We start from the raw sequence: 25,156 nt of genomic DNA, 5'->3' as shown, positions 1-25,156 counted from the left end.
GGGAAGGGACTAAAAGAGATCATTGAGTCCAACCCCCTGTCAGAGCAGGGCAATCCTATCTAACACAGATCACAGAGGAACATATCCAGACAGGCCTTGAAAGGCACCAGAGAAGGAGACTCCACAACCTCTCTGGGCAGCCTGTGGCCTTCCAGTCAAGAAGTTCCCCCTCGTGCTGAGCTGGAACCTCTTTTGCTGCAATTTGCACCAATTGCTCCTTGTCCTATCCCAGGGAGCAATGAGCAGAGCCTGTCCCACTCCTCCTGGCAGCCCTCAGATACTTATAAGCATTTATCAAATCCCCTCTAAGTCTTCTCTTTTCCAGGGCCCTCAGCCTCTCCTCACCAGGCAGTGGTCCAGTCCCCTCATCATCCTCACAGCCCTCCACTGGACCCTCTCCAGCAGATCCCTGTCCCTCTTCAACAGGGGAGCCCAAAACTGAACCCAGTATTCAAGATGAGGTCTCAGCAGGGCAGAGTAGAGAAGGAGGAGAACCTCCCTTGATCTGCTGGACACACTCTTCTTAATGCACCCCAGGACCCCATTGCCCTTCTTGGCCCCTAGGGCCAATTGCTGTGCCATGGTTAACTTATTAGCCACCAGGACCCCCAGGGCTGCTCTCCAGCAGATCACCTCCCAGCCTGTACTGGTGGAGTTTATTATTCCTCCCTAGATGCAGGACTCTGCACTTGTCCTTCACTTCCTTTTAGTCTTGCTTTTCTTTTTATCCTGGCAACAAGAAGTTTGCTTTTATTGTGGTCATGTTGACCTTTCACTGCTCAGGTTTTTATCATTCTTTCCTTTTTTTAATTAATTGGAAGTCAACACAATGAGGGGGAAAAAAAACCTCCAACAACAAAAAACCCACCCCCAAAAAATACCTCCCTTAAGCCCCAAACCACCTCAGAAACCAACCCAACCCCTCATTAAACCAAACCAAACCCCAAGCCTGACTCCTTCCCTGAAATGAAAATGAAAAGACACCCTCCCCCCCCCCAGAAAAAATAGAAGAAAAGATAAATGATTGTGATGTTATTTTAATCAGAGCAAATGAAAGAGCAAATCAGAGGGAGACTTTTAATCTGCCCCAAGCAAAACTGCTTTGTACATCTGTCATGTCTGGATTAGTGGAACTCTTTAAAGAAGCTGAAGACTTCTTTTAAACAAAGTATTAAACATTTGTGACCTGATTTCCATCCTTACAATATTCTCATTAATAAGAGTGTGGGCTGGAAGACATCTGTTAGGTCCTGTTTGTTTTAAGGTTATTAAAGACTAATAAGAATATTGGAGGGTGGAGGGGAGGGGGAATGTGTGTGTGGAAGTTTAAATGCAGTATAGGAGGCACTTGGTGCTGTGGTCTGGTTGACTGGATAGGGCTGGGTGCTAGGTTGGACTGGATGATCTTGGAGGTCTCTTCCAGCCTGGTTGATTCTATGATTCAGAGCAAAATGTCCAAGCTGCAGTTTTCTAAAGTGGTTCTGTGTCTAAGCCTGGGGCAGGGCAGAGCCCAAGGGGATGGCATTCAATAGCTCCAAGTGCAGGGTGCTGCACTTTGGCCACAACAACCCCATGCAGAGATACAGGCTGGGGTCAGAGTGGCTGAGAGCAGCCAGACAGAGAGGGATCTGGGGGTGCTGATTGACACCTGCCTGAACATGAGCCAGCAGTGTGCCCAGGTGGCCAAGAGAGCCAGTGGCATCCTGGCCTGCATCAGGAATGGTGTGGCCAGCAGGAGCAGGGAGGTCATTCTGCCCCTGTACTCTGCACTGGTCAGACCACACCTTGAGTGCTGTGTTCAGTTCTGGGCCCCCCAGTTTAGGAGGGACATTGAGATGCTTGAGCGTGTCCAGAGCAGGGCGACGAGGCTGGGGAGAGGCCTTGAGCACAGCCCTACGAGGAGAGGCTGAGGGAGCTGGGATTGGTTAGCCTGGAGAAGAGGAGGCTCAGGGCAGACCTTATTGCTGTCTGCAACTACCTGAGGGGAGGTTGTGGCCAGGAGGAGGTTGCTCTCTTCTCTCAGGTGGCCAGCACCAGAACGAGAGGACACAGCCTCAGGCTGTGCCAAGGGAGATTTAGGCTGGAGGTGAGGAGAAAGTTCTTCCCTGAGAGAGTCATTGGACACTGGAATGGGCTGCCCGGGGAGGTGGTGGAGTCGCCGTCCCTGGAGCTGTTCAAGGCAGGACTGGACGTGGCACTTGGTGCCATGGTCTGGCCTTGAGCTCTGTGGTAAAGGGTTGGACTTGATGATCTGTGAGGTCTCTTCCAATCTTAATGATACTGTGATACTGTGATACAAATCTTGGTAAGCACTGTTGTGTTGGATGCTCCTTAAGTGTAGGTGTTTGGTGTTGTACACTGGGTCATTGAACCTTAGAACTCCTGCTTGTGCCTTCTATAAAAGGCCACCAACAGTCCCCCAGACCCATTAAGGTTTTGAGGAGCTGCCCCATTCAGGTGAGAGGGCAGCCCTGAGGAGAAGGACCTGGGGGTCTGGGGTGATGGAAAGCTCAACAGGAGCCTGCAGTGTGAGTGCAGCCCAGACAGGAACCCTGTGCTGAGCTGCAGCAAGAGCAGTGTGGGCAGCAGGGCAAGGGAGGGGATTCTGCCCCTTGGCTCTGCTCTCCTCACACCCCACCTGCAGTCCTGGGGGCAGTTCTGGAGCCCTCAGCACAAGCAGGACATGGAAGTGTTGGAGCCAGTCCAGAGGAGGCTACCAAGATGCTGAGAGGGCTGCAGCAGCTCTGCTGTGAGGACAGGCTGAGAGAGTTGGGGCTGTGCAGCCTGGAGAAGAGAAGGCTTAGAGGAGACTTCGGAGTAGCCTTCCAGGAGGGCTGTGGAGGGAGAAGGTCTTGTAATGACAGGAGGAGGAGGAATGGCTTTGAAGTGGCAGAGGGGAGATTGAAAGTGGCTGTTAGGAAGAAGTTGTTTGCAGTGAGGGTGGTGAGACACTGGCACAGGTTGCCCAGAGAGGTTGTGGAGCACAGAATGTGATCTTTGATCTGTGCTCCACAACCTCCCTGGAGGTGTTCAAGGCCAGGCTGGATGAAGCTTTGAGCAACCTGGGCTAGCAGAAGGTGTCCCTGCTCATGGCAGGGAATTGGAACTAGATGACCTTTAGGGTCCCTTCCAACCCAACCCCTTCTATGAGGCTGTGATTCATCCTCGGTCGATCTGTGTGCAGTGTCCAGTACTGTCTTAAAGCAGCCAGAAAACAGGGCAGGAAGGGAGTGAGAACATCCTCCTTGGATGGTGATTCATGTGGTGCTGAAGCAGCCAAAGTAAATGGCCCAGCTTGGACCCCTAAGGAAAAAAACCAACCTAAAGCCAGGTATGTGCTGGGTAAGCTACGTGCTGAAAGAAACCTCCTCTATTAACACGGGTCTATGGTTTAAGAGGAGGTTGCTGCTGACTGCAATCTTTGCATCTTGTTTATGCTTGCTGGGTAAAATATTAACTAAAGCATCTGAACATAAAGTTCTGGTGTGAAAGGATCTCAGCAGGGGAGAGCCATATGGTGCCAGCCTGCGAACGAAATACCAAACGCTGGAGATTCCTCCTTGCAGAAGCCTGCAGACTCTCATTGCCATACATAAAACATGAGTTCACGCCTTTGATTACTCTAAACATTAGTCCAAGCAGTGCAGAAGTCTCTTTGGAGCTAACACAACTTAGGGCACGTGGTTCTCATCCCCCCCTCCACCTCCTCCTCTTCCTTTACATAAAAGCAATCAATGTCGAGCTGTTAAGATACAAATATCCAATATGCTGGAGACAATATGCTTCTGAAAGTGCTGTGTAAGCTGCCTTGCCTCTAATTAAATAGAAACTGCAGCCCAGACTTGGGTTTCTTCCTTCCTTCCTTCACTCAAAACCATTTGGCAAGCTTGTGGCTCTCCCTGGGATAGCATAGAACTATGGAAGCGTAGAATGGAAAGGGTTGGAAGGGACCTCTGGAGATTAGCCTGTCTCAACCCTGCTGCTAAACCAGCATCACCCACAGCAGCTTACTCAGGATCATAGTGTCCAGGTGGGCTTGGAAACTCTCCAGAGAAGGAGATTCCACAATCTCTGAGGGAGCTGGGGGGGTGCAGCCTGGAGAATAGGAGGCTCAGGGCAGAGCTCATTGCTGGCTGCAACTACCTGAAGGGAGGCTGTAGCCAGGTGGGGTTGGGCTCTGCAGCCAGGCAGCCAGCAACAGAAGAAGGGGACACAGCCTCACAGGATATTAGGGGTTGGAAGGGACCCAAGGAAATTATTGAGTCCAACCCCCCTGCCACAGCAGGACAATTCTATCTAATACAGATCACAGAGGAACACATCACAGTATCACCAAGGTTGGAAGAGACCTCACAGATCATCAAGTCCAACCCTTTAGCACAGAGCTCAAGGCCAGACCATGGCACCAAGTGCCATGTCCAATCCTGCCTTGAACAGCTCCAGGGACGGCGACTCCACCACCTCCCCAGGCAGCCCATTCCAGTGTCCAGGCCTGGAAAGTCCCCAGAGAAGGAGACTCCACAACCTCTCTGGGCAGCCTGTGCCAGTGCTCTGGGACCCTTACAGGAGAGAAGTTCCCCCTTGTGTTGATCTGGAACCTCTTTTGCTGCAGCTTACACCCATTGCTCCTTGTCCTATCACAGTCTCAAGCTGTGCCAGGGCAGGTCTAGGCTGGCTGTTAGGAGGAAGTTGTTGGCAGAGAGAGTGATTGGCATTGGAATGGGCTGCCCAGGGAGGTGGAGTCACTGTCCCTGGAGGTGTTGAAGCAAAGCCTGGCTGAGGCACTTAGTGCCATGGTCTGGTTGATTGGCAGGTGCTTGGTGCTAGGTTGGACTGACTGAGCTTGGAGGTCTCTTCCAACCTGTTTGATTCTGTGGTTCTTTGGTTCTCTCTGGGTAACCTGATCCAATTCTCCTTCACCCTCCAAGTAGAGAGGTTTCTCCTTAAGTTCAAGTGATCTTGTAGCTGCAAGTCAGGTCTGTGTTTTGGGGAAGCCTCTCACTCTTTATGAGTGCAATCAGCCTTCTGATCCATACCAAGGATCATAACCATAGAATGTCAGGGATTGAAAGGAACCCTCAGTGATCACTGAGCCCAACACCCCTCACCAAAGCAGGATCACCTAGGACAGGTCACACAGGAATGCAGCCAGGTGGGTTTGGAAAGTCTCCAGAGCAGGAGACTCATCTCCTCTCTGAGCTCATGGCCATTTGTGCCTTGCAGGAAGGCTCCCAGGCACGAGTTGAGTGTATTTTAGAGCCATGGAATCAAACCTCACATTAGGAGGATCTCCTGTGCATGTTGTTGAAAGGTACAAGAGATGACTCCAGGGGAGCTTTCATGCATGTGATGCTTAAAACCCAAGCTACTGCTAGTGACACTGAGTGCTTTTGAATGGTGTCTGTTTTTAAAGCAACCCTTCAAGCTCAACCATTTCCTGTTGAATAACTCTGCCTTGAGCTTGTCACCAGGGCCCTGCAGTGTGGCTTGTTCAGATTTGTGATGAGTACCCAATTACCTGTGCATGAAAACACCCACTGGAGTGGAGAAACCTCCTCAGCAGCTGCCTTTTGGTGTTGGAGCAGAGTCTTGCCCTGCTGCGGTGCTCTGCAACTTGGGAGGAGCAGCTTGGGGAAACCTCCTCAGCAGCTGCCTTAGGTTTTGGAGCCAGCGTCTTGCCCTGCTCTGCAGCTTGGGAGGAGCGGCTTGGGGAAACCTCCTCATCAGCTGCCTTAGGTTTTGGAGCCAGAGTCTTGTCCTGCTCTGCAGCTTGGGGAAACCTCCTCATCAGCTGCCTTAGGTTTTGGAGCCAGAGTCTTGCCCTGCTCTGCAGCTTGGGGAAACCTCCTCATCAGCTGCCTTAGGTTTTGGAGCCAGAGTCTTGTCCTGCTCTGTAGCTTGGGGAAACCTCCTCAGCAGCTGCCTTAGGTTTTGGAGCCAGAGTCTTGTCCTGCTCTGTAGCTTGGGGAAACCTCCTCAGCAGCTGCCTTAGGTTTTGGAGCCAGAGTCTTGTCCTGCTCTTCAGCTTGGGGAAACCTCCTCATCAGCTGCCTTAGGTTTTGGAGCCAGAGTCTTGTCCTGCTCTTCAGCTTGGGGAAACCTCCTCATCAGCTGCCTTAGGTTTTGGAGCCAGAGTCTTGCCCTGCTCTGCAGCTTGAGAGAAGCAGCTTGGAGAAACCTCCTCAGCAGCTACCTTTTGGTTTTGAAGCAGAGTCTTGCCCTGCTGTGGTGCTCTCCAGTCTGAGAGAAGGAGCTTGGGGTGGTAGAAAGTGACATCTGTCAGGCAGCTGTGGGGTTGGGGTCAATGTCTGTGTCTAAGTCACCTGTTTTACCTCTTTGCACATCCAAACTCTCTTAGAAAAGCATCAGCTTTAGCACCTCAGTGCAGAATTGGACTCTTCTCTTTTGTCACTGACTTATCCCATTCTGGCTGTGTGAGCAGTGCTGGGTAATGGGAAATGGAGTCAGAGAGAGAAATCTGCTGCCTTAATGCTTGGTGAATATTTTGGGTCAGGGAAGGGTGAGGCCATGTCCCAAAGGGAGGCAATGCTGGAATAAGTGGAAGGTGTCAGATGGGCCTTGAGAAAAGCTGCTCAATTTCAGCCAAGAGCCTTTGAAAGCTGTCATGAAGTGGGGCTGTAGCCTGAGCAAGAGTCACACAGAATGAGGGAATGGTGAGGTTTGGAAGGGACCTCTGGAGATCACCCAGTCCAATCCCCCTGCTAAAGCAGGACACCCCCAGCAGCTTGCCCAGCAGCACAATGTCCCCCTGGGGTGGAATCTCTCCAGAGAAGGAGACTCCACAACCTCTCTGGGCAGCCTGCTCCAGGGCTCTGCACCCTCACACCAAACAAGTTTTCTCTTGCTGTTCAGATGGAACCTCCTGGCTTCCAGTTTGTGCCCACTGCCCCTTGGCCTGTCCCTGGGCACCACTGACAAGAGCCTGGCCCCAGCCTCTTGTCCCCCACAGCTCCTTCAGCTCCTGCTGAGCATTGCTCAGCTCCCCTCTGGGGCTGCTCTTCTGCAGGCTCTCAGCCTTTGCTCCTCACATCTTTGCTCCTCAGCATCTTTGTAGCCTCTGCTGGACTCTCTCCAGTAGTTCCCTGTCCCTTTTAAACTGAGGAGCCCAGACCTGGACTCAATACTCTAGATGTGACCTTACCAGGGCAGAGATGCCTATAACTGAGGTCTTGCTCTGTACTCAGAACCCAAGTGTGTGAGTCAGAGAGGAAATTAATTCCCTTCCCCAGTAAAGGCAAAAAATGCCTTTATTTGTCAGAAATCCAAGCCCTTGGGTGGGAGAGACTCTGAGCAAAGTTCTCTTGGGCAAAGCTAACCTAACTCAAGCAGTGAGGCAGAGAAGTTCCTGCCCCTGAAAGCTGATGGGGCCATGAGTGGGTCTGGAGTCCCAGCTTCAATCTGGAGTCTGAGCTTCTCCTGCTGCATGACTTTCCCCTCTGTAACTTTGAAGCTCTCCTCATCCAGCAAGCTTTTGACAAGTCAAGTTAAAGGTTTGTTTGCTGCCCTCAATGTTTTGATGTAATTAGTCAGTGAGCAAGTGGCTGCTTTTGCCCAGAGAAAGGCTCTCTCCAAGAACACAAGTGACAGGAGGGGGTTAGTGGCCTGCTAGAGAGAGCTGCTCTGCTTTTCTTGTTTCAGAAAGCAAATGCCCAGGAGCAATGTTATGGCTTTGAAAAAACAACAGCAACAAAGACAACCTAAACAGTTAACTTTGCCTGCAGGGGCTCAGAAGAGCAGAGAGATGTCAGCTCCTCTCCTGTGTCTCCTAAGAAACTTTCAGTTCTCTCTGGTTGCTGCTTGCAGGTTGGCTGCTTCCCCAGGGAGCATGTGTCAGAAAGTGGAGGATTGGGAAAAGAAGGGTATGGAGGAAGGAAACCTTCTCTCTTCTGGGACATCATAGAATCAATCAGGTTGGAAGAGAGCTCCAAGCTCAGACAGCCCAACCTAGCACCCAGCCCTGCCCAACCAACCAGACCATGGCACTAAGTGCCCCAGCCAGGCTTGGCTCCAACACCTCCAGCCACAGCCACTCCACTACCTCCCTGGGCAGCCCATTCCAATGCCAATCACTCTCTCTGACAACAACTTCCTCCTAACATCCAGCCTAGACCTGCCCTGGCACAGCTTGAGGCTGTGTCCCCGTGTTCTGTTGCTGGCTGCCTGGCAGCAGAGCCCAACCCCACCTGGCTACAGCCTCCCTGCAGGCAGCTGCAGGCAGCAATGAGCTCTGCCCTGAGCCTCCTCTGCTGCAGGCTGCACACCCCCAGCTCCCTCAGCCTCTCCTCACAGGGCTGTGCTCCAGGCTTCTCCCCAGCCTTGCTGCCCTGCTCCAAACACCTTCCAGCACCTCAACATCTCTCTGGAATTCAGCATCTCTGTAAAGAGGAAAGGCTGAAAGCCCTGGGGCTGTTGAGCCTGGAGAAGAGCAGCCTGAGAGCTGTTCTCATTGCTGAGCAGATGATTGCCAGAAATGCCTTCCAACTCCTATCGTTCTGTGATAGCTAAAGGGTGGCTGGCAAGAGGATGGAGCCAGCTTCTTTCCAGTGGTGCCCAGAAACAGAACGAGAGGCACTGGGCACAAACTGGAAGCCAGGAGGTTCCATCTGAACAGGAGGAGAACCTTGTTTGGTGTGAGGCTGCAGAGCCCTGGAGCAGGGTTTTGGAGTCTCCTCCTCTGGAGAGCTTCCAGCCTCATCTAACCATTGTGCTCCCAAGCAAGCTGCTGTGGGAGCCTCTGCTGCAGCAGGGTGGTTAGACTGGATGATCCTCAGAGATCTCTTCCAACCCCCAGCATGCCAGGATTCTGTTAAGGTTTGTGATGAGTACCTAATTACCTGTGCACAAACCCCCCCACTGGAGTGGAGAAACCTCCTCAGCAGCTGCCTTAGGTTTTGGAGCCAGAGTCTTGCCCTGCTCTGGAGCTCTGCAGCTTGAGAGAAGCAGCTTGGGGAAACCTCCTCAGCAGCTGCCTTAGGTTTTGGAGCAGAGTCTTGCCCTGCTCTGCAGCTTGGGGAAACCTCCTCAGCAGCTGCCTTTTGGTTTTGGAGCAGAGTCTTGCCATGCTCTGCAGCTTGAGAGGAGCAGCTTGGGGAAACCTCAGCAGCTGCCTTTTGGTTTTGGAGCAGTCTTGCCCTGCTCTGCAGCTTGAGAGAAGCAGCTTGGGGAAACCTCAGCAGCTGCCTTTTGGTTTTGGAGCAGAGTCTTGCCCTGCTTTGCAGCTTGAGAGGAGAAGCTTGGGGAAACCTCAGCAGCTGCCTTTTGGTTTTGGAGCAGTCTTGCCCTGCTCTGCAGCTTGAGAGAAGCAGCTTGGGGAAACCTCAGCAGCTGCCTTTTGGTTTTGGAGCAGAGTCTTGCCCTGCTTTGCAGCTTGAGAGGAGAAGCTTGGGGAAACCTCAGCAGCTGCCTTTTGGTTTTGAAGCAGAGTCTTGCCCCAAGCAAGCTGCTGTGGGTGCCTCTGCTTCAGCAGGGTGTTTGGACTCTCTCTTCAGAGAGCTCTTCCAGCCCCCAGCCTGCCAGGATTCTGGGATAACCCTTGGCTGGGGGGGTGTGTGCACCATGAGGGCTGGCAGAGCCATGAGAGAGGACGCTGGTGGGGGGCTGTGAGGCAGAGCTGGCTCTTACCCCAGGGGAGCTGCTGCTGCACGATGATCTCACCTCCTTTTATGCCTTATTGCTTCTGTCTCTCTGGCTCCCTGTGACACACGCTGGTGTGTCAACTTTTCACTTCTGATATGGCAGCAGAGAGGAGAGGCTTCATATCAGAAAGACAAGCTGGCAGCTGGGAAGTAGCCCACTTAGTCATCTAACTTTGCATCAGAGATGCTGCCAGCCTCTCTCCTGGCTCTTCCAGGCAGCTTCTCCCTCCTCTGCCTGGCCTGGTGTCACAGGCAGTTGACATCTCCACCACATTGCTTTCTCAAGTGGCTGCTGGACCCCAGTCCTGTGCTGAGGATGAAAGGGTTTGTGCCCCTCAAACGCTTCAGTGATGCCAGCTTAGGGCAGCAGCAGTGTGGGATTTGCAGTTTGGGTTCTTTTGACCTGAGCTCCTGGATCTGAGGAACTGTCCCAAGGCTGAACAAACATCACTTAGGCTGTGGTGGTCAACTCTGGGATGTCTCTGGAGGTTTGAAGTGCAGCAGGAACTCAAGAGTCATTGGCAGATAGATCTAGAGGTATCATTTGATACAGGATCCTGGGGTGCACTGAGAAGAGTGTGTCCAGCAGATCAAGGGAGGTTCTCATTCTCCCTAATCTGTCCTGGTGAGACCTCAGCTTGAGCACTGCCTTCAGTTTTGGGCTCCCCAGTTGAAGAGGGACAGGGATCTGCTGGAGAGAATCCAGTGGAGGGCTATGAGGATGATGAGGGGCCTGGAGCACTGCCTGATGAGGAGAGGCTGAGGCACCTGGGGCTGCTTAGTCTGGAGAAGAGAAGACTGAGAGAGGAATTAATCAATGCTTATCAATATCTGAGGGCTGGGGATCAGGAGGAGGGGACAGGCTCTTCTCACTGCTGCCTGGGATAGGACAAGCAGCAATGGATGGAAACTGTAGCACAGGAGGTTCCAGCTCAACACAAGGGGGAACTTCTTGCCTGGAAGGGTCCCAGAGCCCTGGCACAGGCTGCCCAGAGAGGCTGTGGAGTCTCCTTCTGTGCAGCCTTTCCAGGCCTGTCTGAATGTGTTGCTGTGTGCCCTGAGCTAGATTATGTGGTCCTGCTGTGGCAGAGGAGTTGGACTGGATGATCTCTTTGGGTCCCTTCCAACCCCTGGCATCCTGTGACACCTGTTAAAGGAAGCTGTAGCCAGGGTAGGACTTGGTCTCAGGTCCAATGAGGAGAGGCTGAGGGAGTTGGAGTTGTTTAATTTGAAGAAGAGGAGGCTCAGGGCAGAGCTCATTGCTGTCTGCAGCTGCCTGAAGGGAAGCTGTAGCCAGGTGGGGTTGGGCTCTGCTGCCAGGCATCCAGCAACAGAAGAAGGGGACACTGTCTTGAGTTGTGCCAGGGCAGATCTAGGCTGGATGTTAGGAGGAAGAAGTTCCTGGCAGAGAGAGTGATTGGCATTGGAATGGGCTGCCCAGGGAGGTGATGGAGTCTCTGTGGCTGGAGGTGTTGAAGCCAAGCCTGGCTGGGGCACTTAGTGCCATGGTCTGGTTGGTTGGGCAGGGCTGGGTGCTAGGTTGTGCTGGCTGAGCTTGGAGCTCTCTTCCAACCTGCTTGATTCTGTGATTCCTAGTATCAGGTGATAGAACAAGAGGAAATGGCTGGTGGAGCTTTAGGTCAGACATTAAAAAACAATTCTTTGCTGCCAGAGTGGTCAGAGATTGGCACAGACTGCCCAGGCTGGTGGTGGAGTCCCCATCCCTGGCGGCACCTGTGCTCAGTGGCACTCTGGGCCACACTTTCCTAGCCACAGCAGTGCTGAGTCGATGCTTGGACTCCATGACCTCAGAGGTCTTTTTTTCCAATCCAAACAACTCAACCCTTCTAAAAGAAAAAAAGCCTTTCTCAAACCCCATCTTGGGTTGAATTCTCCTGCTCAGTGTTTCGACAGCTCAGCTCCGGGGAGGCTGGAGATGGGGTCTGCAAAGTCATTATTACCGGGGTGCAGTTTAGCTGTTGTGTTTTTACAGTGCTGGGAAGGTTAAAAGAAATAATGATAGTAATAGAAGAAAAGCCCCAGCCAGAGTCTCTGCCTGCACCATGCTATTTGCATGTTTAAGGGAATATTTCTTTGAGACAGCCTGGGTGAGAGGTCAGCATTTGCATATAAATGGAAAGGAAAGTGTGTGGTGCTGGAAGTTACAGCTATATTATTTTCTCAGCAGTGAGCTGCTGTTGGGGAGATGAAGGGAAAGCTTCCAGCGTTGGGCTGGTATTGAAGAGAGAAAGGGAGCAGGAAAGGCAAATGAGGGTGAAATAATGAGGGAAATGTGCAAGGAGAAAGCAGCAGCTCCTCTGGTTTGGGGAGGTGCTCTCAGAATCACAGAAGTGCTAAAATGGGCAGGTTAGAAAAGTCCCTCGGGATCAGCAAGTGAGGAACGGTGTGGGCAGAGCTGTTGGAGGGTGGGAGAGCACTGCAGAGGGACCTGGACAGGCTGGATGGGAGGGCAGAGGCCAATGGGATGAGATTGAATAAGGCCAAGTGCCTGTTCAAGTGCCTTGAGCTGAGGAGCCCAGAACTGGACACAGCACTCCAGGGGTGGCCTGAGCAGTGCTGAGCACAGGGGCACAAGAACCTCCCTTGTCCTGCTGCCCACACTGCTCCTGAGCCAGCCCAGGATGCCATTGGCTCTGCTGCCCACCTGGGCACTGCTGCCTCCTCTTCACCTCCTCTCTGCCAGCATCCTCAGCTCCCTCTCTGCCTGGCTGCTCTCAGCCACTCTGTCCCCAGCCTGTAGTGCTGCTTGGGGTTGTTGTGGCCAAAGTGCAGAACCCTGCCCTTGGCCTTGTTCAATCTCATCCCATTGGCCTCTGCCCACCCATGCAGCCTGGCCAGGTCCCTCTGCAGGGCTCTGCTACCCTCCAACAGCTCCACAGCTGCTCCTAGCTTGGTGTCATCTGCAAACTTACTGATGCTGGACTCAATCCCCTGCTCCAGATCATCAGTAAAGAGATTGAACAGGACTGTGCCCAGCACTGATCCTTGGGGAACACCACTGGTGACTGTTGTCTTGTTGGTGGCCTCTGCATTTTGGTACCCTCCTGGAGGAGCAGGCAGGTGATGGACTGCTGACCACTCTTTATTCTTCTTGATCAGTGTACTTCAGAACAACACAGAGACAGCAGCAGTGCTGTGGGCACAGACACACAGCATTTCTTCTCTCTCCTCGAGTAGCCAGGTGGTAGAAGGATGGAAGGTGCAAATCACCCTCTCCTCTCTCTTCTGCAGCTCAGTGCAGCCTGCTCCTGCCACTTTGCAGGGGAAAAAAAGAGAAAAAGACTCTAATAAAAAGGTCTTATTAACTGGCCATGACCACTGGACCATGAATATTGCTCCTAATGAGCAGAGAGTGGAGCTCCATTTGCTTCCTTAGCGGCACACAGGAACTGAAGGCTTCAGCTGCTCTAGCCCTGGATGGTACAGGGGGAAAGGTTGATGCTTCTCTAGAGCACCTCTTGGCTTGGTATGCAGAGCTGCTGGGCAGGGGTGAAGAGAGGGCTGTGGCTGGAGGACAGCAGTGCAGCTGCTGCTGAGGGCTGGGGATGCTGGTGGTGTTGGAGGTGATGTCCACGCCATGGTCCTGCTGGATCTTTAACCCACTGCTGAGGGCTCTGCCCCCTCTCCCAGGAGCAGGGTTTAGTGCTCTTTCCCTTCCTACCACAGTATATCCTCGTGGATGGGCAACTGAATCTTCTTCTGATTAAGGCTGTTGGAGCATGTCCTGTCCTAGGGCCACTGGTTGGGAATGATTCCTTTTTCCCATCAAAGGCCTGGCATAGAGAGCTCAGAAGCATCCTAAGTGCAAAGTATCAAAGAGCAGTGTGTGAGCTGGCAGAGGTGAGGTGGTCACAGGTGAGCTGACACAGCCTCCTACTCAGAGGTGGCAGCTGATGGCATGAAAACCAGGGTGAGCCAAGAGGTGAGTATCATAGTATCATAAGGGATGGAAGAGACCTCACAGATCATCGAGTCCAACCCTTTACCACCGAGCTCAAGGCTAGACCATGGCACCAAGTGCCACATCCAACCTTGCCTTAAAGTGCCTGAGGCTGGGAAGTGGTGAGTCAGTGGTGCTTCATGCAGTGATGGAGGAGGGAAGTTCCCTGGGCTGCTGCTGGCACTGGGGCTCTGCAGGAATTGTTGGCAGAAGAGTGGCACTGTTCTTATGGCTGGAGATGGAGAAACAGCAACAGCATCCTAGAAATGAGCTGTCCTTTGCCCCTTGGAATAGACAGATGGAAACTCTGGAGCTCTCCAGAGGTGTTCAAGCAAAGCCTGGCTGGGGCACTTAGTGCTATGGTCTGGTTGATTGGGCAGGGCTGGGTGCTAGGTTGGGCTGGCTGAGCTTGGAGCTCTCTTCCAACCTGCTTGATTCTATGAAAACCTCTGCAGGGGAGGTTCCACCCTGAAAAGCAGAACCCAGCTCCTATAGCAAGTCTTTGCTGATGCCAGCAGTGTTGGTTTAACCACCTCTCAGGGCAGAAAAAACAAGGTCTTTTCCACCCAATTATTGGTGTTTACTGTGGCATGGCCACCAGGTTCAGTGCTTCCAACTCAGCTTCCCAAACATGCATTTAATTGAAGGTCTGATGCTGGATGTTAATTGTGCACTGCACAGTAAACGACTGCTCATTAAAATGCAATCATTGAGGTTTAACAGCTGTGTAATAGATATTACATCTCCTCCTTATCAGCAAATATGATTTAATAATCAGTTAGGATGGGATTCAGGGAGGGATGGATGGTTGGATGGGAGATGTAAATGGCCAGCTGGATTGGAAGGGCTCTTCTTGGTTGGTCATTTGCTGGCCTAAAGATGTTTTCCTTAGGGCACTTGGAAAGGAGTTAGACAATCAATCACAGAATCATAAAATGCCAGCATGGTGGAGGCTGGAAGGGACCTCTGGAGATCATCCTGCCCAACTCCCTGCCACTGGCTAAAGCAGAGCACCCACAACAGCTTGCCCAGCATCACTTGGTGCCATGGTCTAGCCTTGAGCTCTGTGGTAACAGGTTGGACTTGATGATCTATGAGGTCTCTTCCAACCTTGGTGATACTGTGATACAATGGCAAGGGAGGGTTGGAAGCTCTCTGAGATAGGAGACTCCACAACCTCTCTGGGCAACCTGATCCAGAGCTCTGCACTCTCACACCAAACAAATCTCTCTTTCTCACTGCTCAGGCCACACCTTGAGTGCTGTGTCCAGTTCTGGGCTCCTGAATTCAGGAGAGATGCTGAGGTGCTGGAAGGTGTTTGGAGAAGGGCAGCAAGGCTGGGGAGGGGCCTGGAGCACAGCCCTGTGAGGAGAGGCTGAGGGAGCTGGGGGTGTGCAGCCTGCAGCAGAGGAGGCTCAGGGCAGAGCTCATTGCTGCCTGCAGCTGCCTGCAGGGAGGCTGTAGCCAGGTGGGGTTGGGCTCTGCTGCCAGGCAGCCAGCACCAGAAGAAGGGGACACAGCCTTAAGTTGTGCCAGGGCAGGTCTAGGCTGGATGTTAGGAGGCAGTTGTTGTCAGAGAGAGTGATTGGCACTGGAATGGGCTGCCCAGGGAGGTGGTGGAGTGGCTGTGCCTGGAGGTGTTGAAGCCAAGCCTGGCTGGGGCACTTAGTGCCATGGTGTGGTTGGTTGTGCAGGGCTGGGTGCTAGGTTGTGCTGGCTGAGCTTGGAGCTCTCTCCCAACCTGCCTGATTCTATGATTCCATAGGTGGAACCTCCTGGGTTCCAGTTTGTGCCCACTGCCCCTTGTCCTGTCACTGGGCACCACTGACAAGAGCCTGGCTCTATCCTTTTGTGCCCCCCCACTCTTTACCTCTTGCTGAGCATTGAGCAGATCCCCTTTCAGGTTGCTCGTATTAAGCTCAACAGCCTCAGGCCTTTCAGCCTCCTGTGGATAGATTTGGAGCCAGGGTAATGCTGCTGCTCATGAGCAGGACTTCCTCTGGCACTCTAAGGACTGGTGTGGCAGGTGGCAGCCCCCTCCTGAAGTGTCCTGCCTTGCTGTCTATTCACTTTCTCCTCTTCAAAGCTTCCTAGAAGGTTTGTTGGATGTATTTTTGAGGCACAGTGACATTTGGGAAGGGCCAGGAGGATGCTCAGAGGCTGCAGCAGCTCTGCTGGGAGCACAGACTGAAAGAGTTGGGGCTGTGCAGGCTGGAGCAGAGGAGGCTCCCAGGTGACCTTCTTGTGGCCTTCCAGGATTTGAAGGGGGCTCCAAAAAATCTGGGGAGGGACTTTTGAGGCTGTGAGGGAGTGCCAGGACTGGGGGGAATGGAGCAAAGGTGGAGGTGGGGAGAGTGAGGCTGGAGGTGAGGAGGAAGTTGTTGAGCAGGAGAGTGGTGAGAGGCTGGACTGGGTTGCCCAGGGAGGTGGTTGAGGCCCCATGGCTGGAGGTGTTTGAGGCCAGGCTGGCTGAGGCTGTGTGCAGCCTGCTCTAGGGTAGGGTGTCCCTGGGCATGGCAGGGGGGTTGGGACTGGCTGCTCCTTGTGGTCCCTCCCAGCCCTGACTCTATGGTTCTATGTAAAATCATCCTATCTGAGGGCCCCTGGTGTGTGATCCAGTCCTGGGGGGGTGGCAGGTACCTGAAGATGGAGGAGGTGGGGCAAGCTAATGGTTTCCTTTGGGATGCAAAGATCTGGCAGTGACCTATCAGAGCAGCTTCCAGGTTCTCTTTCAAGCAGTGGATGCAAATGCTTTTGGTTGCCCCAGTTCAGTGGCAGGAGGGGACCCCAGGCTGTGCTCTTTCCACCAAGATTTGCTTCCCATGAGCAAAAACCTGCTTTTAAGGTGATGTCCTACATCTGCTTTCAGGTGGCCAAGGTAGGGGTTAAAAGAAATGTCCTTCACATAACCATGGAGCTGCATTTCTGCTGAACCCAGGATCTGGAGTGGAGGTGGAAAGGGCAGAGCCAGCAGTGCAAGCTGATCCTCTCCAGAGACCAGGTGTATTTGAGCAGAACCAAGCAGAGGAAACCTGACTCATGGTGTGGAGGGAGCTGCCTTGGCCACCTGAACAGGGCTGGGCAGAGGGATTGGAACAGGCAGGATGGTACTGAGCTGGTGCAGCCAACACACAGCCTGGTCAAAGCTCCTTGTCCCAGCACACAGACCCTTCCCCTGCTATTGCTTCAGGGATGAAGATATGGGAGGTTGAGATGGGGCTCGTGGCAAGGGGAAGTTGCCATGTTGGGCAAGACTCACTGTGGCAGCTTCTTGAGTTCAATTGCAGAGAGATGTTGAGGTGCTGGAAGGTGTTTGGAGAAGGGCAGCAAGGCTGGGGAGGGGCCTGGAGCAGAGCCCTGTGAGGAGAGGCTGAGGGAGCTGGGGGTGTGCAGCCTGCAGCAGAGGAGGCTCAGGGCAGAGCTCATTGCTGCCTGCAGGGAGGCTGTAGCCAGGTGGGGTTGGGCTCTGCTGCCAGGCAGCCAGGGACAGAAGGAGAGGACACTTCCTCAAGCTGTGCCAGGGCAGGTCTAGGCTGGGTGTGAGGAGGAAGTTCCTGGCAGAGAGAGTGATTGGCACTGGAATGGGCTGCCCAGGGAGGTGGTGGAGTGGCTGTGGCTGGAGGTGTTGCAGCCAAGCCTGGCTGGGGCACTTAGTGCCATGGTGTGGTTGGTTGGGCAGGGCTGGGTGCTAGGTTGTGCTGGCTGAGCTTGGAGCTCTCTGCCAACCTGGTTGATTCTATGATTCTTAACCTGAGGCTTTGGCAGACATGAGCAGAATGGACCCAAAGAGAAGTCTGTCTGTGCTTTGCTGTGTCTTCCTGCTTGGAGCTGAATCTCATGACCCCTTCACTTTTCAGCAATCCCCTAAGCTACCTTTAGGCTTATCTTGTACTCTTCACCTGTTGTTTCTGCAGTTCAGCCCCACCTCTACTCCTGTTCCCACTGCCTCCTGGAGAATCACAGAATTGGTTTGGTTGGAAACATCTCTAAGCTGGAGTCCAACCATCAGCCCAGCCCCACCATGGCCACTAAACCATGTCCTGAAATGTCCTGTCTATGTGGGGTTTTTAACACCTCCAGGGATGGGGACTCCACCACCTCCCTGGGCAGCCTGTTCCAATCCCTGACCACTCTTGCAGCAAATAAATCTTTCCTAAGAACCAATCTAAACTTCCACCTTGGTGCAACTTGAGGCCATTTCCTCTGGTTCTAAAATTGAACCTAGGGAGAAAAGACCAAGCATCACCTCACTACAACCTCCTGCAGCTTCACTACCACCTGCAGCATCCAGAGAGGATGCTCTGCCTTTAAAACCTGCAGAGGTGCTCAGAGAAATGCCTCCTATAAGCAGGCAGGTTGCTATCTGCCAAGAATGTGTAAGAGAAAGCTCTTTATTTCTTATTTGGTGTCCCCCCCCTGCCCAGTTCACCTTTCTTCTGTCCCCTTCTAGCTGCTTTCCCACATTTTGCTTGTTTTCCATCCTCTGCCTCCCTGCTCCTTTTCCTCTGAGCCAAGTAATGTTTCAGCAACTCCTGGATTTAGCTTCCAAGCTCTCTGTGCCTCCTGAATTTAGTTTCCAAGCTCTCTGTGCCTCCTGAATTTAGTTTCCAATCTCTCTGTGCCTCCTGAATTTAGTTTCCAAGCCCTGCGTGCCTGTCCCTTGGGTCCAGGCTGGATCTCAACACTTCAGACAGGGTTTGGAGTCTCCAAACCAGACGTTTCTCCTGTGAAACCTGGGGACTTACTCTGCCCAAGCTTCCCAAACAGCTCTGATTCAGGAGAAATGGATGGGGGTGACTTTCATTGTCATCTGTCTTAGGCAGGAACTTGAGTTGTGCATCACATTATCCCAGTCTGCCAATGTACTCACTCTTGGCAGAGCAGTGTGGGATGCACTGCTTGCTCCTTAATGCCTTGTTGATGGAGAAGAGGCAGAGGCAGGGGAGGAATAAATTCCTTGGCTCTTTTCTGTGTGTGTGTGTGCCCCTGGAAGCTGCTTTGTGGCAGAGTGGGTCTCCAGTTGCTCAGCAGGTATCCTCTGAGTCATCCATAGCTGGAAACACCTTCTACAGGCTGATTTTTGTGGGGGAGTCTCCTCCCTGTGGCCCTTGTCTCTGAACTCACCTCAATAAAGGGAACTCCAAGCATGGGAGCTGCCAGAAGCCTGAGATGAGTGAAGGTGCTGACATGTGTGGAGCTCCTCACATGCCTCCTGCTTGGAGGTGCTCTCCTTTTTCCTCTGCTGTGGTGGTAGCAGATGAATGGAGCAAGACTTAGAGAACAGGCAGTGAATTATTCAGTACTTAGTGCCAGAGGGAGCTGCAATTAGAGAGGAAGGCTCACAGAGGCAGTGACAACAGCTTGCCAGGTGAGCTGTGATGCTGGGAAGCAGGAGGCCAGAGTCTGGGACAAATGCTCCTGATGTCACTGTGAGCAATAGCAACGTGGGAGGGCAGCTGCTCCCTGCCAGCTCCTGCTCCACGCTGGCACAGCTGCTGCAGATCTACCCACGTGTGGCAGGGCTGGTGCTGGCCCCTTGAAGGTGTCTGAGGCTGTACTGGAACGAAGGGAATGTGACAATCTCATCACAAAGCCTGTATTTCCCATAAGCTTTCTGCTCAGATGGAACTCCCTCTCTGCCTGCCCTCTCTTGCTGCCAAACCAGCCTTGTGCCTGGCAGCTTTACCCCTAAGACCCTTGCTTTGTACCCTCTCTGTGCTCTGCTGTTGCTTAGATCTGCCAAGGAAACCTGTGTGCAGATCCCACCTGGCTCTGAGTGGTGTCCAGCTAATGGGTCCCATCTGCTGCTGTAGTTGTGCCAATTCCTGTGAAAGCTGAAGACTTCACTTCTGACCAACTTGCAGCTCTCTGATCCCTGCAAAGAGAAGAGAGTGCAAGGGAGAAGCCCTTTGCAAGCTGCCATAGCTGCCACCACCAGCCTCCTAGGGCAGCGCTGGCAGCTGCCTTGTCCAGACCCTCACTCTTCACACTGTTCTCCAGCTGAGGATTAATCTGATCAGCTTTGCAGTGCTTTGGGTAGGCTGAGGGTGAAATTACTCATGCCTTGGGGCTCTTGGCTTTGGTGTTGTGCCTGCAGGTCCTGCTTGGGGCACGGAGATCCTCAAGCAGAGGTTGTATGACTACTAAAGCAAGCAGGCAGGGAACAAACATTGCATTTTCACCCCAGTTGCTGCTGCTGCTGCTGCTGCCATGGTGCTGGGCTGAGCCCGTGTCCTGACCCCATGTTTCTCTTCCTCTCCCCAGAAAATGAGTTTCGGGGTGAGCTGCTGAATCAGAGGTGGATCTGTGGAGAGAAGATCAGCAGCTGCGAGGGAGCCGCCAGCCTGCACGGCTCGCACATCAAGGTGAGCAGAGAGCCCTTGGTCCTCCACAGACATGTAGAGTTTTGGTGTGCTGACCTCCCACCCCACCTGCTAGCCACAGGACAAGGGCCACATGCTGCTCCAGCCCTCATGGACCAGGTGGTCCTGGCAGTATGGAGCCTTTCTGGTCCCCAAAGCGATGGGCAGGACTTGGAAATCTCTGCCTGCTTGCTACAGCCAAGCCTCCTGCCTGGTGAATCCGGGCAGAAAGGGCTTCCAGCTGTCAAGCTTTGGCTTTCAGTCCAGCTATTTAAATCCTTGCCTTCCTCTCCAGTCCCATCCCTCAAGGATGGTTCAGATCTGGGTATTTAGGTCAGTCCCAGGCCTGGTAAAATGGAGCCTTTCTCCAAGGCACCGGCTGGTCGGAAGAAGCTCCTTGTAGACCAGGTGAAGCTGTGGTGCCTTTGGAGGAGACAAGTGAGTCATTCACACACACACACCTCCCCCCCAGGGACCCTAAAGGGCTCAACAGAGCTGCCCATTTACAGCTGCAGCTGTGGCTGATGAAAGAGGTCCAGCCAAGGCTGTCAAACCTCCTGGCACGTTCCCTGACAGCAGATTTAGAAGCTTTCATTAAGCAGAGGACTGAGGCTGCTCATGACACAAATGATGCTTCCTGTCTCATTTGTTTTTGGCCTCTCAGTAGCGAGGCAACATCTCAGATGTGCAGATGGACCCACCTGGGGGGTGGAAGAAGCCCTCTTTGGGTGATTGATGTTACCAGCTCTTCCTGTGTCTTGATGACTGACTCATCCCATGTGCCCAACTAAAGTGAGTCCTAGGAAAACCCCAATCCAGCAAAAAATCCACCCTTCAACCTCATCCTTCTTCCCTAACAAGCTGTCAGCTGCAGGGGGTGAGGAGGAAGCTCACACCTTCTCAGACAGCAGAGTAAGCAGTTGTTGCTGTAGTTAAAACGAGCTCAATTAAGGTTTTCTATTGAAGCTGCCAAACAAGCACTTAGAGGAGATTTAATAAGGCTGTTGGATGTTAATAAAGCAATGATTACAAAGGGGAATGGTCCTGCTACCTGGTGCTCATCTGCTGCTCTGCCTCTGCTGAGCACACTGCTGAGAGCAAGCTTTGCCTGTGACCCTCCCCAGCTCTGCTTATCAGTGTCTTGACAGAGCAGACCTTATCAAGAGATTTTCTGATGGCCTTGCAGTGCTTAAAGAGGTTGATCAGAGAGCTGGGGATTGACTTTTGAGCAGGGCCTGTTGGGACAGGAGAAGGGGTGAGGGTTTGAACTAAAAGAGGGTGAGAAGAAAGAAATTGCTTACACTGAGGGTGGGGAGAGCCTGGCTCAGGTTGCTCAGAGAGGTGGGAGCTGCCCCAGCCCTGCCACCACTGCAGGTTGTGGTTGTGAGCAGCCTGCTCTGGTTGTGGCTGTGCCTGCTGACTGCAGGGGGGTTGGACTGGATGAGCTTTAAAGGTCCCTTTCAACCCAACCCAGTTCTACAACAGGTCTGAGGGCAAGAGGAGGCTGGGGAGGGGGGCAGTGATGTAAGTGCAGGATACTGGGGAGGAGCTGCAAGGTTTGGAGGTGGTTTGGCAAAGAGGTCCTTGAAGAGTCCCACTGAGGGGCACTCAGGAGCCTGATTCTGCACATCTCACCCTCCCTGGAGGTGTTCAAGGAAGATGTGGATGTGGCACTGGGGGATATACTTCAATGTCCATGGTGGTGTTAGGCTGATGGTTGGACTTGATGCTCTGGGAGGTCTTTTTCAACCAATCAATTCTGTGATCTGAGGCTGCAAGACCAAGCCTGTTAGCCTGACATGTTTGAGTAGGCAGTGGCAGAGCTCTGGTCCTTCGTTCTGAAAGCCAAATTGCTCTGGGCTAGGATGGGCCAGGAGGGGTCTGGCTTTGTTGTCACTGGTTCTGTGAGAAGTTTCCCCATGTCTTGCTTTACATCCATCTGAGCAAATGAAAACCTGTGCACTTGTGGCCAGGAGGGGCAATGCTATTCTGGGGTGGATTAGAAGGGCTGTGGTGAGCAGGTTGAGAGAGGTTCTCCTGCCCCTCTGTTCTGCCCTGCTGAGGCCACATCTGGAGTACTGTGTCCAGTTCTGGGCCCCCCAGTTCAAGAGGGACATAGAACTGCTTGAGAGAGTCCAGCACAGAGCCACACAGACAAGGAAGGGAATGGAACAGCTCTGTTAGGAGGAGAGCCTGAGGGAGCTGGGGCTGTGCTGCTGGGAGAGGAGGAGGCTGAGAGGTGACCTCAGCAATGGTTATCAATGTGTGCAGCTGAGTGGCAGGAGGCTGGAGCCAGGCTCTGCTGGGTGATGCCCAGTGCCAGGCCAAGGGGTAATGGTGGAATCTGAGGCAGAGGAAGTTTCATGTAAACATGAGGAGGAATTTTCCCCTGTGAGGATGCCAGAGCCCTGGCACAGGCTGCCCAGGGGGGTTGAGGAGTCTCCCTCTCTGGAGGTATGCAAAACCTGCCTGGCTGTGTTCCTGTGTGACCTGCTCTCTGGAAGGGGGTTGGACTGGCTGAGCTTTGGAGGTCCCTTCCAGCCCCTGACATCCTGTGATAATGTCACTGGAGTGCTCAACACTTTCCCCCTGCATAGTGCAGCAGTGTATGTATTTCCCATGATGGCTTCCTAAAATCCAGGCAGAACTCTGGAAGGTTTAAGCCTGGATATTGTGTGTGTGTGTGTGTGTGGAGACCTCTCACGTCACACAGAGGAAAGAGGTCTCAGTCCCCCTCTAACCTTCAGATCTGCACTTGAAGTACAGAATTATGGAATGGTAGGGGTTGGAAGGGATCTCTGGAGGTCATCCAGCCCAACTCTCCCCTGCCAGAGCAGGTTCACCTGGAGTAGGTTGCTCAGGATGGCTGTGTGCTCACAAATCCTTCTTGCATTTAAAAGCAGTTTGCCATGCTGGTTACAGCTTGCAGTCCCCAGGATGTGCAGTGCTGAAGGACAGTGGGATGTGGGGCACGTTTACTTATTTATTTTTTGCCTCTAAAGGAGTTCAGGCACAGGATAAAATTTCCCATGACAGGTCTGAAATGAGATCTCTGAAGAGAGCTGAGGGGAGATGCTCTTAGGACGGAGCCAGCTGAGACCATCTGCATGGATGCTCCTGCTGCTGCTGCTGCTGCTCTCCTCCTGGTGCAGGGTGGCTGATGAAGAATTGAATTCCTCTCTCCCAAATCTCTCTTCTGCTGTGGTCAGCTAGCTGGGGCATGCTGCTGAAGAGCAGGCAGCCTGCTGCTGGAGGCTGACAGCCATCAGGGCAAGGAGAGCACCTCTGATATGAGGACAGGCTACAAGAGTTGGGGTTCTGCAGCCTAGAGAAGAGAAGGCTTAGATGAGACCTTGGAGAGGCCTTCCAGTAGCTGAGGGGGGCTACAGGAAGGCTGGGGAGGGACTACTGATGAGGTCTTGTCATGAGAGGAGGAGGAGGAATAGGATTGAAGTGGCAGAGGGGAGATTGAATCTGGATGTTAGGAAGAAGTTGTTTGCAGTGAGGGTGGTGAGACACTGGCACAGGTTGAGGGTGGTGAGACACTGGCACAGGTTGAGGATGGTGAGACACTGGCACAGGTTGAGGGTGGTGAGGCACTGGCACAGGTTTCCCAGGGATCTTTGATCACATTGGGTGCTTCTGTGCTCCACAACCTCCCTGGGCAACCTGTGCCAGTGTCTTACCACCCTCAACCTGTGCCAGTGTCTTGAACACCCCCTGGGAGGCTGTGGAGCACAGGGAACACCTCCCACTAGAACTGCAATGTATTAGTCCTTTTTTTCCTCCTCCCCCTTTCCCCCCAGCTGAGAGCTGCTTGCACAACCAGAGCCCCTTGAGGTCTCTCTGCACATGAAATGGCATTGGGGGAGGAGGGGGGGGACACACACACGTCTGTGTGTGGCAGCAGCACTTTGCAGCAGCCGAGAGGGAAGTGGATGTCAGCTTCCCCCAGCGCCTATGAAATCAGCCCAGCCTGCTGCTGGGATGTCACAAGCCTGCAGCTGCGCCCGTGTCAAACGTGATGCTCAAGGAGCATCCTTTCTGGTCGGCTTCACTTCGTGTGAGGATGCCTCTGCTGAGCTCTTCACGAGGTTGCTGCTTTTTCCTTTGTGGTGGTGGTGGTGGGGGGGGAGGAGGAGGGGAGGGAGGGGGGTTGGACCTTTCCTCCCCACGCCAGCTGCCAGCACAGCTTTAGGGGTGGATGCCGGTGCCGCAGAGGTGATTTTTCAGTTGAGGTGGGGACAAGCTGTGATTTCACAGCTAGAAATGTCAAGGCAAAAACCCCTCCCCACCCACCCCAACACCACCCCCATCCCCCCCCCAAACTGCTGCCTCCTAAGCCTTGCTTCTCTCTGGGAGGAATGCAAGCTGGAGAACATGGCACAGGGTGTCCTTTCCTGGAAGCAGGCAGAGAGCAAACAGCAGGCAGGGGTTGATTCAGCCGAGGATGGGGCTCACAATAGGTGCAACGTCAGGAGGAATTTAAATCAAGCAGCAAGGAAAAGCCTAAAGGAAGAAGGGGATAAAAACACATACCAGAAAAAAATAATCAACCACTAACCTCAGAGTGTGGTTAGAAAGCAGCAACTGGGAGCTGCTATTGAGCCTTTTTGCAGTAGAGGCAGACTCTTGACTGAGGGTTTTTTTCTCCCCCTCCATCACTTCCTACCTATTTTTAATCAATTAACAGCTAGAGAAGGTCCAGCAGGTCAAAGTCCTCTTCATTGCCTGCAGTGGCTGACAATGCCACAGCACTTGGCAGAGAGTGAGTGGGAGAGGTTTGGAGCCCCAGCTCCAGGTCTTCTCACCTTTGTTCAGCTCCCAGATGTCAAGGATTGGTGTTGGGGGGAATAGATCCAGATTCCTTCCCCTGTGCTGCCTTCAGGGTGGGGGGAAAAAACTCTCCAAAACAAAAAGCAGAGGTTGGAAAAATTAGGACAGGCTGTTCTAACACATCCCCACTGGTTGGAGGGTGCTGAGAAGCAGCTTTACTGATTGGTTGGCACTAAAGCATAGGCTATGTCCAGCTGGACCTCAGGGTTTGATCCCTTCACTGGTTGTGGTTTGTCCCATAGTCTGCATCCAGCTGGACCTCAGGGTTTGATCCCTTCATTGGTTGTGGTTTGTCTCATAGGTTACATCCAGCTGGACCTCAGGGTTTGATCCCTTCATTG

The 25,156-nt window shown here is 53.1% G+C and overlaps 1 protein-coding gene across 8 annotated transcripts in view; it reads left to right on the top strand.

Moving 5' to 3' along the window:
* The window catches only part of MYT1 (myelin transcription factor 1), a 107,082-nt gene that overhangs the window by 15,157 nt on the left and 66,769 nt on the right, over nucleotides 1-25,156 (top strand). For all 8 annotated transcript variants that reach the window (XM_064167609.1, XM_064167606.1, XM_064167605.1 and 5 more), the window contains exon 2: nucleotides 19,882-19,982. Coding sequence is in view for 5 of the 8 variants with exons in the window: in XM_064167606.1 (XP_064023676.1) it covers nucleotides 19,882-19,982 (101 nt within the window). In the remaining 3 variants the exon portion in view is untranslated. The remainder of the gene's footprint in view (nucleotides 1-19,881; nucleotides 19,983-25,156) is intronic.

This window comes from Pogoniulus pusillus, chromosome 29 (assembly GCF_015220805.1).
Source record: "Pogoniulus pusillus isolate bPogPus1 chromosome 29, bPogPus1.pri, whole genome shotgun sequence".
Lineage (NCBI taxonomy): Eukaryota > Metazoa > Chordata > Aves > Piciformes > Lybiidae > Pogoniulus > Pogoniulus pusillus.
Note: the sequence above shows the minus strand (reverse complement) of the source record. Positions and strands in the feature narration are given on the sequence as shown.